This window comes from Mycteria americana, chromosome 13 (genome assembly GCF_035582795.1).
Source record: "Mycteria americana isolate JAX WOST 10 ecotype Jacksonville Zoo and Gardens chromosome 13, USCA_MyAme_1.0, whole genome shotgun sequence".
NCBI lineage: Eukaryota > Metazoa > Chordata > Aves > Ciconiiformes > Ciconiidae > Mycteria > Mycteria americana.
The window spans coordinates 9,009,624-9,028,164 of record NC_134377.1 but is presented as its reverse complement, the minus strand read 5'-3'; the positions used below and the strand labels follow the sequence as shown (position 1 = coordinate 9,028,164).

At 57.0% G+C, this 18,541-nt stretch overlaps 1 protein-coding gene across 1 annotated transcript in view; it reads left to right on the top strand.

The window, feature by feature from the left end:
- MYO18B (myosin XVIIIB) overlaps nt 1–18,541 on the top strand; it is a 77,074-nt gene that overhangs the window by 31,954 nt on the left and 26,579 nt on the right. Inside the window, exons 23-35 of the mRNA XM_075515852.1 lie at nt 73–216; nt 1,414–1,503; nt 3,366–3,485; nt 3,610–3,718; nt 4,360–4,484; nt 5,525–5,679; nt 6,836–6,959; nt 7,683–7,883; nt 7,993–8,103; nt 10,094–10,198; nt 13,179–13,325; nt 17,486–17,599; nt 17,977–18,093. Of these exons, the coding sequence (XP_075371967.1) occupies nt 73–216; nt 1,414–1,503; nt 3,366–3,485; nt 3,610–3,718; nt 4,360–4,484; nt 5,525–5,679; nt 6,836–6,959; nt 7,683–7,883; nt 7,993–8,103; nt 10,094–10,198; nt 13,179–13,325; nt 17,486–17,599; nt 17,977–18,093 (1,662 nt within the window). The remainder of the gene's footprint in view (nt 1–72; nt 217–1,413; nt 1,504–3,365; nt 3,486–3,609; nt 3,719–4,359; nt 4,485–5,524; nt 5,680–6,835; nt 6,960–7,682; nt 7,884–7,992; nt 8,104–10,093; nt 10,199–13,178; nt 13,326–17,485; nt 17,600–17,976; nt 18,094–18,541) is intronic.

Sequence of the window (18,541 nt, the reverse complement as noted above, 5' to 3'; positions counted from 1 at the left end):
GGTGCCCCAGCCCGGTCCTCCCCGGTGGGCTCGGCCTCGGCGAGGGGCACTGCCAGCCATGTCTCCCCGCAGATCCAGCGCCTCGCCATCCGCTGCATCCAGAAGAACCTGGTGGTCTTCCAGGCGGTCAGGCACTGGCCCTGGTGGCAGCTGCTGAGCCGCGTGCGGCCCTTGCTCAGCGTTAACCTTGCGGAGGAGCAGCTCCGTGCAAAAGAAGTACGCACCAGGCGATGGGATGGGCTGGGACGGGACAGGATGGGATGGGCTGGGACGGGATGCTTTATGGGCTCTGCCTTTTGGGTCGGTCAAACTGGAAGTCACTTCTGCCAGGGCAGAGATGTTTTGCTGACCATCCAGAAGTCGTCATCTATTCTTAGCGCTGCATTTTTTCCCCCAAGTAATGTGTTTTGCAGAGCTGTGGAAGGAGAGACTGTCCCTGTCTCCTTCCTTACAGGGACAGTAGCAAATGTCCCTGCAGCTGAAGCTCCGTCCCAGGGCCATAGGTGCCTCGCTGCCCTCCCCGTGCCCCCCGTGAGCTTGCTTGGGCTGGGTCCGCTGAGCCGAGCCCCTTGGGGACGGGTGCCCCACATCAGTCTGTGGGATGATGGATGATGAGCAGCCAAACGCATCCTTGACGCAGGGGACTCTGCTCCGTACTGTCCCCGGAGCGGTGCTGCCTTCCGCCTGAGCTGCCGCTGCTGATGGGAGATGGTAACGGGCATTTGCTGACCCGGGAAAGGCACCTTTCGCCCCTCCGCACTGTCTGAGGCCTGCGCTAAATTCATAGTCCGTCTTCCTCGGCATCCTGCTCCTCCTCTTGCCTTAGTGAGGTTTTAACAAGCTGTTTTCAGGCTGGTTCAGACGAAATAAAAGCTGCCCAAGCCTCTGTTTCTCTCTCCAAACCCGCCTGGGATCCATCAGGCCCCATCACCCGTTAACCTCTGTTTTTATCACAACTCTGCACGTTCTGCTTCTGCTCAGTGTTGGACATCAAAGCAGGACAAGGCTGCACGGAGCAGCTCTTTCTGCCGTTACAGTCAGGCTGCCTGAAAAAGAATCACAGAAAACAATGTGCCTTTGCAACCGCTCTGTGATAGCCTGCCAGGGCCCCAGGAACACTCCATGAGCAAAATTCAGACGTTTGGCTGTTCATCCCAGGCTTTTGAGGTTTGCTTCTTTCTCATAAAACGTGCTCTGTATGCACACCAAAGCTGACATTCCCTCCAATGAAATTCATGTCAGGAGCTGTAGTCCCAGCAGTTTGCAGTGAACAGCCTTCAAAGTTGCCTGGCAAATTTTATTAATAAGGCAGCTATGTCTCTCCCACTCATTTTTAACAGAAAACAAGATTTTCATAAATAAACTGAGGATGCTGGAGCTCTCCACATGTGTTTTTTTTGCAATCTTCCCTAGGAGGAGCTGGCGGTGCTGAGAAGGAAGCTGGAAAAATCCGAGCAGGCATGCAGCGAGCTCAGGCAGACCGCAGAGAAGCTGGAAAGCAAGGTAGAGCCCCCCAAAAAAGCCTTTTCTGCAGCCCCGCTTGGTTGAGTTGGAAATTAAGCCATATCGGGATAAATATGACCACCAATGACATTACAGCAGGAGGAGCCGTGATCAGCAGAGGGTTGGGCAGGGGGCAGCTGCCGAACTGCCGGCAGAGTAACCGCAGCCAGACGTGGTTCTCTGTGCAGGACCCAGACGGGCTGCGGTGCCCGACTGCAGCACCCAGTGCCCGACTGCAGCACCCAGTGCCAGCATCGCTGCAGTCCCTGCTGGGTGGGATCCTGCCTGCCAGAGCAACGGGTCCCCCAGGGTCTGCACCTGGAGAGCAGCCCAGACGACCTGGGGATGGGCCATTCCCAGGAGTGTCCCCAGGGAAAGCCTCATGTCCCCTCAAGCAAGGACAGACGTCCTCATGCTGCCACTGGCCCAGCGTATGAGGCTGAAAAGCGGCAGAGCGAATGTCAGCCCTTCTGCTGACAAAAGGGTATCATTAGAATGGGAAATTACACACAGATGTATCAAGTTCTCATTACGCTCTCAGGACTGCAGGCTCGCTGACCTCTGCAGACACCAGAAGTGACTTAGTTTAATGGGACAAATGCTAATATTGAGGAGACAGCGAGCAGAAGTGTCCTGCCCGTCCCCTGGCTCTGAGCATGACCCTGCCATGCGTGGTGCTTGGGGGGTGGCAGCTGCCGGGGCAGCCGCTTGGCCGTCCCGTTGGGCATGTTGGGAGGCACGTTGGGGACCGCGGGCATCCCCAGCCGGCCGCTGGTCCTGTATCAAGTCCCCCCTCGGATGCACGGGCTCCTGCACGATTGCAGCTGGGGTTTTGTTAAGCACCAGGAGGAGAAGGAGCTCCCAAGTTTGCTACAAATACCCTGGGTTTACCCGGCTCGCCGGGCTGCGGCGATCACCCCTCGGGAAGGGTTGGCTGAGCTGTGGTCTAGGTGTAACGCTGCAGCTCTGGTTAACGGTACCAACAGCCCCGAGGGCCAGGGACCCCCTTCTCAATGGGAAGCGGCTAAAGATCATTTAACTTAAACTCTGTGTTAAAAATCAAATCACACCCACGAGGCTGGGACTGCTGAGCAAAGCTAACCCCTCAGGACAGACCTAGAAAAATACTGTGTCCCCAGGGAAAGAGTTTACTTACTTACCGAGTTTACTTACCGAGTTAAACTTGCTGGACCCCCTGAAGAGCTTGTGTAGTGCGACTGCAAAATGCGAAGTGCCTTAAAATGCTGTCAGACGGAGGAAAAGGAGCATTGGAATCCTGCGTGTTCCTGCTGGCCCTGCCGCCTCTGCAGCCCGGATTAGCGGGACAGGCCGTGTCCACGTCTGCTTTGCAGAAAATGGAATTAATTCTCCAGATTAATAATTCACTCTTTCATTCACCAGCTTGTTGTTTCAAATGAAAGGTAATGCTAATCAGCTAGAACGGTGCAGGAATCTGATGAGCCCTGCCTGCAGCGGACTGCAGGCAGCACAGTGCAGGCAGCACAGTGCAGGCAGCGCTCTGCCGGTGCCAGCTGCCGGCTGTGCAGCCATGGCGGGCGGCTGCCTTGCCACGGGCAGCCACGCGAGGAGTGCAGCCGCGGGCTCCAGCAGCAGTTGCTCTTTGCTGGGCACTGCCAGTGGGAGCCTGGGTTCCCACTGGTGACACTGGCTGGTGACGGTGTGCACTTACCACGTCCCCTAAGCACAGGCAGCTGCCAAAGGAGAGCAGTCAGGACACTCGGGTTGACGCGGGCTGGCCGGGCCCCCGAGCCGGCGTGCCGAGCCCCCGAGCCGGCCCCCGAGCCCCCCCCCGAGCCGGCGTGCAGGGCAATGCCCAGCCTGACTCCGTGTTGTCCCCCCAGATCGTTGACCTGACGATGGAGCTGTCAGACGAGCGGTACAAGGGTGACATCGCCTGCCAGGTCCTGGATGGGGAGCGGGCAGAGAGGCTGCGGGGCACCCGTGAGCTGCAGGAGCTGCAGGTAGGAGAGCCCCGAGCTGCCGGGCCGTGCCGGTGGCAATGCTGCGCTCTCGGCACAGCCTTGCTGGACCCGAGTGCCCTGGAGCTGGGTAGAGCTGCTCCCTTCCTTTCCCGGGTTTCCCCAGAGCAAACACGACCAAGTGCAGAAGAAACTGGAGTTGGTGGAAAAGCAGCTGGAAGAGGCCCAGCAGCTGGTTCAGTTGCGTGAGATGAAGATAAGTGGCTCTGGAGGAGGTAGGGCCATCCTTTCAGGGGCGATGCGCACTCTGGGCTCCCAGCCTGATCTGTGGGGCCAGCACGGCCGCCCCAGCAGGGCAGCAAAGCCTCTTGCAATGGGCAGAGGCGTGCCCCCCCGCCCCCGGCAGCTCTGCTCCTCCAGCCCCTGGCCGCCCCAGTGTGTTTTTGGCACCCTGTTATTCCGCATTGCTCGTCTGGCGGGAGCTGGCAGCGACGGCTCAGTCGCACACAGCTGTGGCTCTTGCGCGGGGCTGGGGATGCAGGCGGGGATTCTGCCTGAGGGCACTGCTGGCGCTTGCTGGCACTGCCCGGCACTCTTGCCGGCTCAAAGTGTGTCTGAAGCATGTTTTGGAGTGATGAGGCTGCTAAGACACAAGTGGGATGGGATGGGATGGGATGGGACGGGACGGGACGGGACGCGTGCATGCTTTGCCTAGGGCGGGGGTACATGTGCTATCCGAGCCGGGGCAGCCCTGGGTGCACAAAGCAGAGCCGTGCCCTACGCGCTTGGTGCTGGTGTCTGTGCCGTACGGGAGCTGCAGTGCCGTTGCGCGTTCGCCCCTCCGACCCTGGCACGGCTGCTCAGGCTGGTCAGGCCTGAGCACCCACCCAGCGCCTCCGGGTCTCTCCGTTCACAGAGGACGAGTGGCAAGTGCGCTTCGACTGCGCGCAGACGGAGATCGCCTTCCTGCGGAAGCGGCTGGCGCAGCTGGAGGAGCGGCTGGAGGCCGAGCTGGGCACCAGGACAGGGCTGGAGCAAAAGGCAAGTGCTGCCGGCCGCAGGGCGCGGGAGGGGACGGGGCTCCCCGGGGTCACGCCGAGGAGCGGGGCTGCTGCTGGAGCCGGTTGTCCTCTCCTTGCTCCCGGGGCAGGCAAAGCTTCGCAGGGCTGAGGCTCGGAAATGCAGCCCTTTGCTGCTGATGCTCTCAGTGACCAGGGGAAACTGGCTATTTTCGGCTGGTTTGAGAATAAATACCCAAAGCTTCCTTCAAGCTTAAAAAGTTACTTTTGCACCAGAGTGTGGCAAAATTCAACCTTGTTCAAGCGTGAGCGTGAGCACAGGGTGGAAAGCTGCGGGGTGGAGAGGGGCCCAGTGGTGGGTCTTGGTGTCGGTCTGGCTTTTGGATACTGGGCCGGGTTGTGCTCGCACCAGCTGTCCCGCAAAGAGCTGCTAATGTAAAGAGCTGGCAGTTCCCGAGCTTTGCCACGAGGAGGGAAAAAGCCAATGCGCTTCTCTGAGCGGTGCCTGGGAGTCAGGTCACTTCCCGTAAGGATAAAATAAAGAAATGAATATTATTCATGGTACATTAAAAAGTAATAAGAAAAGCAGCCCAGTCTTAGGAGCTTGGGTAAAGCAAAACAGCCCATTTGCTTTCAGATAGTTAGTTTGGAATTACAGGCTTCATTAATGCAAGATTTTGCTTATTTAAAGTCATTGCTTAATGACTCCGTTCTCTGGCTGGCGAGAGCTCTGCGTGTCTCTCTGCCCCAAACATGATGCAAATCCTTGGGGTTCCGGCTCATTCAGTCCAGGCACTGCCTTTTGCAGAGAAATGGGATCAGGCGTCCATCCCTGGGGCAGCTTCGCTGACTCAGCAGGAGGGCTGGGATGCTGCAGGCACACAGGAGGGTGCCTGGAGCGTGAGGGGTCGGGGCACCTAAATTTGTCCTTGTTTGGCGAAAGATCTCTGGGTGAACCATCCCCTGGTGCCAGAGCGGAGCCGAGCCCCGGGCGGGGAGCGGCTGCGGGGTGTGTGTGTGCCGTAGGGTCCCTCCGCCGCTCACCGTCGCCTCTGCCCACAGCTCAGCGAGGTGCAGGCAGCATGCGAGGCGGCCAAGAAGGTGTCCCAGCAGCTGCGGCGGCGGTGCAGGCAGCTGGCCTGTGAGCTGGAGGACGCGCGGGTGCTCGCCGAGAGCCAGCAGAGCCGCAGCCACGAGCTGGAGAAGAGGCAGAAGAAGTAAGGCTGGCGGGAGCAGCTCGGAGGGCCGGGGCTGCTGGAGCGGGAGGGCAGGGGATGGGGATGCTTAGGGTGGCTTCAGGTGAGGAGTTCCTGGAAGGGCTGCTGTTTTCATCTACTTCGACTGCTGGAGGTTGCACCAAGCCAGGAGGTTATTTTTTACATCCTGTTGCCGTGTGACTGTAACGCACTTCCATAGCAGAAATCACTCCCAGTGCGATGCTTGGTGGCACCGTGGGGAGGGCTGCCTGGCGCTGGGCGAGCATGCTGGCTCCCACGTCGCTGGGTGTGGGGGCACCCTCGTGCCAGGGTGTCCCAGGCTTCGGTGTGCCGTCGGCGCAGACGCGCCCGTGCTGGGAGCGCTGCTGGCAAACCAGGCACCTGGTATGGAGGAGAGAAGCCCTGTAGCCAAGAAATGACCCCAGCGTTTTAATGCTGCCGTTTGATACCAGTGAATGAAATAGCTTTTCAAAAACCTATTTCAAAAACCTATTTCAAAAATAGGATACCAAGACCAAGCGGGCACAGAAAACATGGGAAATCACCAATCGCTTTATGATTCCTCTTAATTTATACTTCTTTGCTGGTATTCCCTGCTTACCTGCGCTGAGACACTGACTGTGGGCTGGGGCTTGGTCCGACCCAGCGATATGAAGGTGCTGAGAAGCTCTGAGGATTATTGCTCTGAAGCGGCAACGCTTTCTAAGCTGAAAACAAACCCTCGGTGCAGCAGAGTCCTGGCCAGCCCTGGAGATGGAGCTGCCTGCAGTGGCGGGGAGCAGAGGGCTGCTGCCCACGCACAAGCACCTTTCGGGGTGCTTTGTGTCTGTAGCAGCCGATCGCAGTAGTGTTTGCGCTCTGCTCTTGGTGACCGCCTGGGTGCACATCGCTGCTGCTCCACACCGTTCCTGTGGCTGGCACTTGTGTGGAGTAATTAAGGATTCACAAAACGATGGCAGCACTTTGCAGACAATAGGCGCTTTTTTTTTTTTTTGTCCTCTCAAAAGCACTTGGAAAGTCCAGTGCCCGGAGAAGCGGCTTGCCGCCGGCTGAGGCTGTCTCCCCGCCTGCCTTGGCGCAGCTCCCTGGGCCGGGAGGCAGCCGTGCTGCCGTCGCAGGCCCGCTCGGGAGAGGTAACGTGTGTTTCCCCCTGCAGGTTTGACCTGCAGTTAGCCCAGGCCCTGGGAGAGTCTGCCTTTGAGAAGAGCCTCCGTGAAAAAGTGTCACAGGAGAACACCAGCATCCGATGGGAGATGGGCAAACTTCAGCAGAGCTTAGAGGTAAGAGGAAAATATCCCGCTTTGCTGCATTATATCCAGTTTCAGGAGCAGCTCTTGGAGCAAAGCCATTATCTTTGCAATTATAGCAGAGGCAATCAGGCACAAAGCCGGCAACTTGATTCCAATTTCTTTTAGTGCAATTCTAGGATGTGCCTGATGTATTTAAATAACATTATCCTCTGCCAGAAGAAAGGCTATCACTTTTTACAAGTGATACCCATCCCATGGTTTAGCTAATTAGGCCCACCCTCATTTTCACTGAAGTCATTCGTGCTCTTCTTCACGCCTCTACCCGCAATCTCGCCTGCAAGAAGCCACAGGTCTGTGCCCCCGTGGGACGGTGCTGCACCGGGCGCCGGCCGAGCCCCCCGCAGCGGCAGGGGCATGGTGTGCTGGGGTGGGGGGAAGCTGCAAGGTGGCTGCCAGGCACCCCAGGCAGCGGGGGCTGCGGGGAACCCCTGCGGGGGACAGCCCGTGGGAGGAGGAAGGAGAGGTCAGGAGCGAGTGAGCGAACCCAAGAGGGAAAGGATTGCTCGGGGCTGATGGTGGGGACGGGGCTGCTGGTGCAGGGAGGGGGCTGACCGCTGCCTGCTGCTGCTCTGGGGTGTTTCTGATGATGCTGTTGGAAATGGTCTGGGTTTTAAGAGTGAGGTGCGGGTGTAAGGCCCCTCTCCCGTGTCTGGGGCCCGGCTGCTGACCTGCTGCTCTGCCCTTGCCGAGCAGCAGAAGGAGGCGGAGGTGGCCAGCCTGGCACAGCGGGCAACCGTACTGGCCGGCCGGGTGCAGGAGCTCAGCACCCCCAGCGCCCTGGACGCCCGCGCCGTGCTCACGCTCAGGAAGCAGCTCTGGGACCTGGAGGCCAGTGCTGCTGAGCAGCGGAAAGAGCTGGAGCGGCAAACGGCTGCCGTCGATCACCTGGAGCAGGTAGCATGGTCCCCACCTGGGCTGGGGCAGGGCATGCCGGGGATGTTCATCCCTGCACCTTCCTTGTCCCTCCGGGGTTGTGTGCAACCACTGCGCGTTCATCTTTCAGCTCCACCAGAGGCTGGAGCTGGAGATAGAGCGGATGAAGCAGATCCACCAGAAGGAGCTGGAGGACAAGGACGAGGAGCTGGAGGACGTGCGGCAGTCCTGCCAGAGGAGGGTAGGTTGGCGCCGGTGGGGGGGACGATGCTGGGTGCTGCCCAGGGTTCCCCCTGTCCGTGGTGCAGAGGAGGAGCCGTTCCCAGGGGTCCTTCCTCCCCAGGGAGCAGCGGGGCGGGCAAGCGCTGCTTTCCCACCACCAGCCCAGCATGAGCCCCAGTCACAGCCCCGGGGTGCAAAATCAGGGTCTGGGTCAGGCACGAGTCCCTGCCGCAACGGAGGGACTGTTGGGGACGGTGCGCGAGAGCCACGTGCGATTGCAGCGCACGGGCACGGTGATCCCAGTAACACCAGCGTCACAGCAAGGGCACCAACTCCAGCCAGCTAGGGCTTCGTGTTTGGTGATAACGAAATGAACTTTCAACAAGGCTGCGAGGTTGGTGGCATGCAAACATGAATTCCAATTTCTTCAAAATCCCCGAGGTGTTTGATTCGGGGCTGTGGGGCTGCATGGTAGCAGCCAATTCCCATTAGGCCTGGGGCATACCTGTCTGTCGATAGTGAATTAACATCGCTGAAGCTTAATGAAGCGATCGGTGGGGCTTTGCATGCACTATTTTAGGAAGGCAGGACAAGTGGTAAGGCAAACGAGGCAATCTCTGCTCCTCCTGCTCCTGTCAGCATGTAGTTATGCCATAAGCCACAGGCTCTGGGGGCTGGGGGGCTGCCACTGCCTGCAGGCGCTGCCATTTCCCACCGCGCTGCCTTCCCGTGGTGCTGCCCTTCTGCTGGATGCTGCAGCAACAGCTCGGTGCTGCTCTCTCCCCCTCTCCACTGGCCACTTTTTGCTGAAGCTCCGGGCTGGTTGCAAGGACACGTTGCTCAGGGCTCCTCCCCGGGTCCTCCCGCCCTTCCGCACCTCTCTGTTTAATTGCCTTGTGCAGAGAGCAGGGTACTGCCAGCATCGCTAAAGGAGATGCAGTGCCTTGTGGCTGCTTTCAGCCGACGGCACGTCATTCATCCTTTCTCTCCCTCACCCTGCACGGCCTGAGTATTACTTTCCAAATGAGTAAATGGCAGAGACACTCTGGAGAGCAATCGATATTTAGCAGCCTGCTCCTATTCCCTTTTTAAACCCTGTTTCTGAGCAGCAGCTGGGGGTGCAGGAGGCGGCTGGGGCAGGGAGGGCTCCGGGGAGCTGTGCCAGGGTCGCAGCCTGGCACGTCTGCTCCTGTGGGCACAGCCACGCAGCTGCTTGCAAGGGGAGGAGCGGGCTTTGAGATGGGCTGGCTTGCTTTGGTAACACGTTTCCACCACCACCCCCCCAGCTGGACTCGCTGCCCTCTCACAACTGCACGGCAGAGCTCTGCGAAGCCGCCCCGGGTCCGGTTCCCTCCTGCAAAGCCCTTGCCGTTGCTGCAGTGCTGTGGGCCGGCGATGCTTGAGCGGAGGCAAAGGCAGAGGGATGCAGGCTCCTGCGCTCAGTGCTGGCTCTGAGCCTCCCTTTGCTCCCAGGAGCAGCACAAATCCTGCCTTTATGGCACGCTCTGCCCTGCGAGGCCACTGCCGCCTCCTCACTGGTGGGGAGCTGGAGCAAGAAGCGTGCTGCCTGCCTGGCTCGTGGTCACGGGATGCCTTGAGGAAACCTGGAGGGATTAGAGCCGACCCTCTTCTAGCTCGGCTGAAGGTCCCCTGTTACTGCTCCAGGGACAGCCTTTGGGGACACCTGAGCATGCCTCGCAGGTGGGGTGGCTCAAACAGCCCATCGTGTCCCCAGCAGTCCTGCAGCCTCCTGGACTCCTAACCCTTGCTCCTCCTGACCAGGAGCAGTTGCACTGCCTGGGGGGTAGCAGGGGCTCCGGGGTACATGGCCTGGTCCTGGTCCCCAGCGCTGGCTGCAGCGATGGGAGGCTTTGGTATGCACCCTCTCCCAGGGGCTGCCCAGCCGCCCGGGTCCCCGCCGTGGCAGTGGCCGTGCCCTGCTGGGGTGCAGGGCTTTGGCAGGAGGCGGCAGGGCTCTGAGTATGGTTGGGGTTGTCTCCCGCACACAGCTCCGGCAGCTGGAGATGCAGCTGGAACAGGAGTACGAGGAGAAGCAGATGGTGCTGCATGAGAAGCAGGACCTGGAAGGGCTCGTCGGCACCCTGTGTGAGCAGGTAAGAGGACAGTGCCCGCCCTGGGGCCAACCTGGCGGGGCTGCTGGCAGGGAGAAGCGTGCTCCGCTCTCCTTGCACTACCTCCTGGCCAAGCCAAGCCGCTTCGCTGGCCGTGCCCCAGCTCAAAACGCTGCCCGTAAAAAGGGATCGTGAATGCATGTGCACGTGTGGATGGGGCGACAGCTTGGTTGTTCACGCATGTGCAGCCAGCTGTGATGCCCTCCATCCCTTGCCTCTTCCAAATGCTACCCGTGAGAGCAGCGGCGTGTGCCGCAACAGGCACTGGGTGCCGGGAGGGTTTTGGGACCGTGGGCATCATATAGGAGACAGCCGGTCCCACTAAGGAGCCATGAAGGGGAACTGTTCGCTTTTCTACAGGAGAATTATCTAAGCAGGGGGAGGCATCCGCTTTTTGCTGGTATTTTCATGAGAGTCAAACTAACCAGGACTAACCCTGGAGTAGCTCCAACTGCCCAGAAAAGCAGTTTATCAGATTCTGCTCTTTGCAGAGGAGTTCTGTCCCAGACACGTTTGTTGAACAAATCCTTTTTCGCTCTGTAATGTGTCTGTGGCAGTGATTGAAGTGCACGTAATGGGAAAAGCACACACAGCTGCTCCCTGTTAAATTAGAAGGCGAGGGACTGAACGCGGCCTCATTGAACAACATTTATCGGCTTGGGCATCACTTAGCATCGCTGAGCAGCCAGGCCCGGAGGCTGCCTCATGCACCAGCTCCTGCTGAAGGAGATCTGGTGACCAAGCGAGGTCCCGCCTGGCCCTTCCCCGGGGCCACGGCGCTGCCAGGGCCAAGGACGGTGTCAGCCCGGCACGTTCAGAGTTGCCGTCTCAGTGCTGCTGCACCCCAGGGCTTGCCAGAGCTCAGCAAGGCCAGGTTTGTGCTGATGCCTCCCAACCCTCCTTGCACAGCCCCCGTTGCGTTGCAACTCAGCCTGCGTGCGCAGGAGAGGAGGAACTGATTGTCTGGAGTTGTGGTAATTAAGCAGCGCATCCTCCGGCCGTTAGCACGAGCCGGCTGGATTTCACCATTTCACCGGGCTTGGCGATTGCATGTGTTCATTAAACGGGATGAATCTGGGAGCTTTGCAACTCTGAAATGGCGGGCATATTTCAAGTAGACACAAAATGGTCTGACGAGGCTTATCCATAACGTCCCCCCGGCTCCCGGCTTATAAAATGTTTTGGGAGCTGTCAGAATAAATCTTGCTGTATAAAAGCAGGGTATTATTACAACTGCCTCTCAGTCCAACACGTCCCTCTTGTTCGGTGGAGGAGAACTAAGACGAGGAGGAGGCAGCAGGAGCTGCCCGGCGCAAAGGCGGGAGGGCTCTCGAGGAAAGACACCTTCTCCTTCCCGGGACTGTCCCCAGGCGCTGCCGGGGCAGTCCCCGGCCCCCGCCAAGAGGGGAAGGGGAGATGGCATAGCGTATCTGGGTATTGCTGTAGTGTATGCGAAATACAACCAGAGCCTTGAAAGCAGCTCTTAAATGAAATCCTGGCTTTGTAACTTAGAAAGCACCAGGCTGCCGTGGTGGGAAGCGGCTGCCGTACCCGCTGCTTCCAGTTACGGTACAAAAGCCATCGTCTGTGGCAGTGGGCAGACCCTGAGCTACGGGAAAATGATGCTGAACGGCATCCAAGATACAGTCTGTAGGGATGGCAGGGATAACAGCAAATCTGCTGCGTGTGTTACAAATGCTGTCTGATTTACAGTGGACAGTGTGCTCCAGAGCAGTTTATTAAAAAAGAAAAAAAAAAAACCAACCCGGAAAACTAATTAAGGAAATGGAGATGCCAACGATTTCAGGTTCCAGCAAATGCCAGACAGCTCTAAACCAGGTTACAAGGTCAAATCTGCACAATTCATTTTGGCCAGTGAACAGAAAATAGAACGGGTTTGAAACAAGAAGAGCTGTGGAAAAGAGACTAAATGGAAAATACTCTTATACTTCAATCAGTCTGAAATCAAGCACTGAAACCTGTTTATGTGGTGATTTTCTAATTCTTTTATCCTCGTAACCATGGTTGCTCTCAGCTTCAGGGGGAGTGCAGAGGGAGTTTTTTTAAGGTCCTTCCTACTCTGCCCGGGGATGAGCCTCCAAAATCACCCAGCAGTTATTTTCCGCCAGCACTGCTGGGGATTCACGCGCGAGAGACTGCTGCCTCCCGCACCGAAGGCGGCAGCATCGGTTACGTCCCTCTGCGGCTGGCAGGGACTCCAGATGCTTTGCATTAGAGATGTGTAAATAACTCCTAATGAAGCTTTCCTCATCAGCGTTTCCCTTTTTTTTTTTTTTTTTCTCTCTCTTTCCTCTTTGGGCTGACTTTCTCCTGCCTTCGTCACTCTTTGCCCCAAAGGGGCAGAAGGTTTTTTCTGGCTTTTTTTCTTTCACGCAATGACTTTTACATTTTCTGTGCCAGCTCTCGGCACAGACGCTGGACCCGCATCTTCTGGGTCTGCCCCTCTCTGACCCTACCCCTCGGCCAGGGTGGTTTTCCAGGGGGGTGACAGTACCTGGTGGCCGCGAGGACAGGGTGCTATGGCTCTGGGGACCCGCAGCGCCCGCCTGTGCCCCCGGTCGTGCGGCTGGGCTGTGCCTCTGGCCACAGGGGTGGCTCGCTGGGCAGGCATGCGGCTGATGGGCTAATGTTTTCAGAGGAACAGCTTTCTGGTGGGGAATAAATGTGGTGTTTTGGTGGAATCTGCCAGTTTTGATGTTTATGTAATTTATTTTCTCCCTTTTATTTAACTATTAAATCATTTTTATTTGAGAAAGAGGGAAAATCGCAGTATCTATACATTGATATTTAATATCTTCTTGCGCCATGACTTCAGCATTACCAAAATGTTTCCAAATTGGTGGTTTAATTTTGTAGGGAATGTCTGGGGGGTGGGACGGAAAGGTCCGACAGAGGTTTTGCGGGGCAGCAGGGCTCAGGACACCCCCTCTCCTCTCCCCAGATCGGCCACCGCGACTTCGACGTGGAGAAGCGGCTGCGGCGGGACCTGCGGCGGACGCGTGCCCTGCTCGCCGACGTGCAGCTGCTGCTGGCAGCCCCGGGGGAGCCCGGCACCGGCGCCCAGGAGCTGGAGCGGCTGCGCAAGCAGGTAGGTGCCTTCGGCCGAGCGGGCATCTCCCTGCCCCTTGGAGCATCACCCTTTACCTCGGCCAAGGGGAAGCTGCAGGAAATATTTACAGATCATAGAATCATAGAATGCTTTGGATTGGAGGGGACCTTTCCAGGTCATCTCGTCCAACCCCCCTGCAAGAGCAGGGACATCGTTAACTGGATCAGGCTGCTCACAGCCCCGTCCAACCTGACCTTGGATGTTTCCAGGGATGGGGCCTCCACTACCTCTCTGGGCAACCTGCTCCAGTGCCTCACCACCCTCATGGTAAAAAATTTCTTCCTTAAATCCAGTCTAAATCTGCCCTCCCTTAGTTTAAAACCATTGCTCCTTGATCTCCTGGTTTTAATTGTGCGCCGAGCGAGCGATGACCCTGTGCTGTGCAAACGTCCCACTGCCCAAGCCAGAGCGAGAAGTGCCTCTCACGCTGACGAGGGTTGTCTTGTAAGGAGCACTTCTCTGTAATTAAGCCAACAGTGCTTAAGTATTTTTTTCCTTTTTTTTCCCCACAGCCCTGTTAATTACCTTCTGTTCAGCGCATTTCCTATCTGTCTAATACGGACCTCCAGAGGCGCTGCGTTCGGGACGTGTTGCCATAGGGATGCTGTAAGGCAGGAGCAGGGATCGCAGCAGATTTGCCATAGCTTAAGCGCAGTTCACAGCCGGCGCTGAGCGACCCGGCGAGCGGCTGCAGGCGGGTGCCGTGCTTGTGCCCACCGTGCCACCGGCCGGGGATGGTCCCAGCCCTGGGGTGAGCTCGGGGTCCGCAGGGTGCCCTGCCACGGGACAGGGGTGGCACGGGGCTGTCCATCCCCAGGCTGGCCGTGCACGTGCATCCCGCAGTGCCGAGCACCGGGGCTGAGCTAATGATGCCAGTCCTCCGAAACCGCTCAGTAATTAATCTGTACTGTACATTTCCCCTGGAAACAAACTAATCGGGAGGCATGAGCGATTCCAACAACATACATATATAATTGAGATAATAGTTCTGCATAAATAACATCTGTGAGCAGCAGCTGTTCCCACCTGTGCCAAGGGAGAAGGGGAAGGTGAGCTCAGCCTGACGTGGCCGCCGGAATGCCCGTGCCCGTGCCCATGCCTGTGCCACTGACCTGGACGGCCAGGGCAGGGGATGGCCATGGCTTAGGCAGGCAGCAGGAATGGCCATTTTTGGCACTCGTGAATTCTCTCTTAAACGTTATTGAGCTAATGCTGTAATGCTACACTTCGCAATTAATCCCCCAGTATTTCCCAAATCCTGCGTCGGGGCTGGAGATGATGCACAGCCCCTCCTTTGCTCTTTCCCAGCGCCCGGTGATCTTACTGGGGCTGGACCCTACTCGGCGCCAGAGCTCGCTGCAGGGGGCTGATGCTGCGGGACCCCTTCCCCATGCTGATCCCAGGGACCAAGCGGCGATGCCGGGGCGCTCGCTTTGCGCAGCGAGCGTGACCGTCCCCGTGGCATCCAGTCACATCTTGCTAGGGGAATAACGCCTTGTTCCCTGAGCAGCCCGGTCCCCGCAGCAAGGCAGGCTCGTGCAGGAGGTTGCTTTCTCTTGCCTGTGGCCACCGTGCCACGGAGTCTGTCCCCGGCTCCTTCCCGGCTCCCTCGGTGGCTGGCCTCTCCCTGGCTGCCTCGCGCTTTGGAGGAGAGAGGAAAGCCTTAATATTGGGAATATTGAGTTTTTGCTGCGCTGCCAACACTGAGACTCCGCACGCTTTAAAAATGCCTCATGATTATTCCGTCCTTTAAATTTAAACGATTTCTAATGGCATTCATGACGACTTTCTCAAAAGCCAATACATCCTACCACCAGCCCACAAACCTCCACAAGAATAAAAACTTTGCTAAAATGCTACATTTCCGTTAATCAAAATCCATATGGCTAGAAGTATAGCATTGTTTCTTAATAAGGCTGAAGCATCCATTTTACGCAGGTATTTAACAGATGGTGTAGCACAGCAAACTAATGTTGTTCAGAAGTTCATACATTATGCATTTTGGGGGGGGATTTCGATTTATTCTTCCCAAGTGGGAAAATTCCATTACACGAAGTGAAATGGAAGCTGGTATTTAATGAGAGGTCCTGGAGATGCGTTTCTCTCTGCTTAAACTATCTGGAGTTTTAGTGTAACTGTGGCAGGGGAAAGGCCAGTGGCAGGGGCTGGTCACGGATGGGGTTGCTTCTGGAGGAGCCCGACGCTGGGCAGGTGGAAAAGCCCCTGGCCATAAACCAGCAGTCAGACTGGCGTCTTTAACGTCTCCCAGCAGCTATCGCTTGGGTCATTTCGGTAACGGCTGCCTGAGCTTCATGCAAAATACAAAGGCTATTTTTCAGCTGGTGGAAGAAAGGGGAACATGGCGTGCGTCGCTGTGAGAGTAGCTCTGCAGATGTATGAATAGACGGGCTAGACAATCCGTCAACACGGGCTGAGTTTGGACACAGGCACATCATTTTAAATAACAGTTTTGAAGGATTCGAACTGCTAAATGTCTCTGTGCCCGAGCTTTGTATTTCCCATGGTGAGCAGCTTCTGGCTGGCACTGTAGCTGGAGACCCAAAGATGCTCAGGGTTATTTCTTCCCATCCGTTCCCCGGTTCATGCAGGGGTGACAGAAGGTTCAGAGATGGACATGGTGGTCCCAGGAGGCAGAGACCAGCCACCGCCCCGTCCTCGGTGCTGGGATGACAGTGCCTTGGGGCAGATGCGTGTTTGCTTCTAGAGGTTTTGCTGAAGTTGCTGGTGGGAGCCATCAGTGTTGTGCCTCGTGGACATGTTCACGAGGACATGTTCTCTGGAGGACATGTTCTCTGGAGGACATGTTCTCTGCCCCATTTTCTCACCAAAGGAGTTAAAAACAGGGGATGCAATTTAGGAAGGAAGGTGGAGGCTGAAGTTCACAACCCCCTGACGTTTCCATGTGCACCAGAAAGGCCATTGCGCTGGCCCTGGGATGGAGGGGGAGAAGGTTTCCGTTGCTGCTGGCTGCAGTGGCAGTGTTTGGTCACCCTCCACGCGTGGCCAGCCCACGTGGCCTTCAGGGCTGGGCAGGGCTGGGCAGCGGCCGTTCGGAGATTGCACTGTGCCAGGTACATAAAAAGAATCGTTGACTTTAAGGGAAAAACGCCTTCCAGTTCCTCTGCGGATTAGGCACCACTGAGGACGCAAACTACCTGCTCAGCTTTTCCAAGTAGGTCTCAATCACCCCAAACAGTTGAGGGAAATGAGCCGAGGATTGCTCCAGTTACAGTACTTTGTAATCCCCCTTTTTTTGAGGGAGAGAGTGAAAAAAGGCGAGTAAACCCTGAGAAAATAGCCTAAAATGCTCAAACTCTCACTGTGGTGCACAGTGGCTCCCGTTGCCCTCAAGGAGCTCTGCATCCTCTGCAGGGGAGCAGGGACCGGGCATGGGAAATGAGCAGCAAGTAGAGGGGTTTAGTTTTCTTTTTCATAAAGAAAAGAAAGAAACCCAAGCGAGCAAGGGAAGGAACTGGATGTTCAGGTACAGCCTACGTAAACTCCTCCGTCCTGGCGGTGTGAGTTTTTGGGATGATGCTGCATCTTCCAGATGTTTGCAGCCCATTTAAGATCATTGTAGTCTTAATGGCTGAACTATAAAAACCAAGAGCAAATTAGCATTTATAAATGTGATATTTCATGTATATTTGCAAATGCAGTTTATGCCACGTGAAAAGCCCATTTGCAAACTCCGAATCGTGAATTGCTCTAATCAGGAATTACATGTAATTCACATAATTTTGCAAATTAATGATCCCAGCTCTACCTCACCATGGCGGTGCCAAGGCAGAGGGTGGATGTGCAGATCAAGGTGCTTCCTTCCGCACTCAGCAGGTTGGTCAGTGGTGTTAGGATCCACGGCTGGGTGTGCCGGGAGCTGCCGAGGAAGCCCTGCCACACCGGCTGGGAAGTTTGCACTGTAAACCAGGAGCAGACGGGCTGAAGAGCAGCACAGATTTTAAAAGGTCGAGTTTCCGTGTGCGTTAGCAGGGGAAAATGCTCTGGGGGTGAAGTGTAAATAGACGTGACTGTGCGGCAAAGGGAACAGCATAATCAGCACGTGGTTTCTGCAGGCACTGAGCGCTCCTTTAATTATGATCTCCCTCAATTTTTCCCAGCTGGAAGAGAGTGAAGCGAAGTGTGCGGAGGCCCAGAGGTCCCAGCAGACGACAGCCCTGGAGCTGGAGAACTTGCACACGGAGGTGGAAACCCTCAGCAGAAACAAGACCCTGGTGCGGAGACACAGCCGGGGCTGGGGAGGTGGGAGGGCAGCGGTGCAGTCCTGCCGCCTCGTGTTTGAGAGCAATAATCAGCTTTTTTACTAAATCAGCAATAATCAGCACATTTACCAAATCACCCAGCCTCTTTGGGAACAACAGTCCCCGGGTGGCTTAATGGATGGATAAGGCAGCAGTGGATAGTGAAAGGGTGCAGCATCCCACAGTCCCCCTCTGCAGATACACAGGAGCTCCCTTCACCTCTCCCGGTGCAAACACGGGGTCGGAGGCTGGCGGCAGCGCGTCCCCGAGGCTGCCGCGGTCACGGCGGTGCTGTGCGGTGGGTCCCCCGTGGGATGCACGAGCCAGCGGCCCCGTGGGTCCTCCCGCAGGTGGACGAGCAGCTGTACCAGCTGCAGCACGAGAGATCCGACCTCCTGAAACGCATCGACGAGGACCAGGAAGACCTGAACGAGCTCATGGCGAAGCACAAAGCTCTGATCGCCCAGGTAGGAGCCGGGGCGGTGGAGGCTGGGCAGCATCCCCCTCCCTGGGAGGGCGCTTGGAAAACCCTGCAGCCTGGCTGAGAGCAAAGAGCAGTCCCCGTCAGTGCACACAGCAGCTTGGGGACCCCAGGAAGCAGATGCTGTGATGAGAGGAAGGAATGGCTCCGTCTCCTCTCACCCGTAGTTTTGAGTCTTCTTCCAAGAGGTGTCTTGGCTTTAGTTTCAATAGTTGGGAAATACTATAGGATCCCTATCTGGATTCTTTCGTATTCTTTCTTTCAGTGTTTTCTCACGCAGAGCTTAAAAAGTGCTGACAGACAGCCCTGCGGCTTTCTGCGCAATATCCAGTCTAAGGCAGGCTCTCCCAAAGGATTGTACCTGGAGCTGAGGGACTCCGAGGCTCCCGGTGGAGCAGGAGTAGGCTGGCGAGACTGACGATTCACAGTCTGGT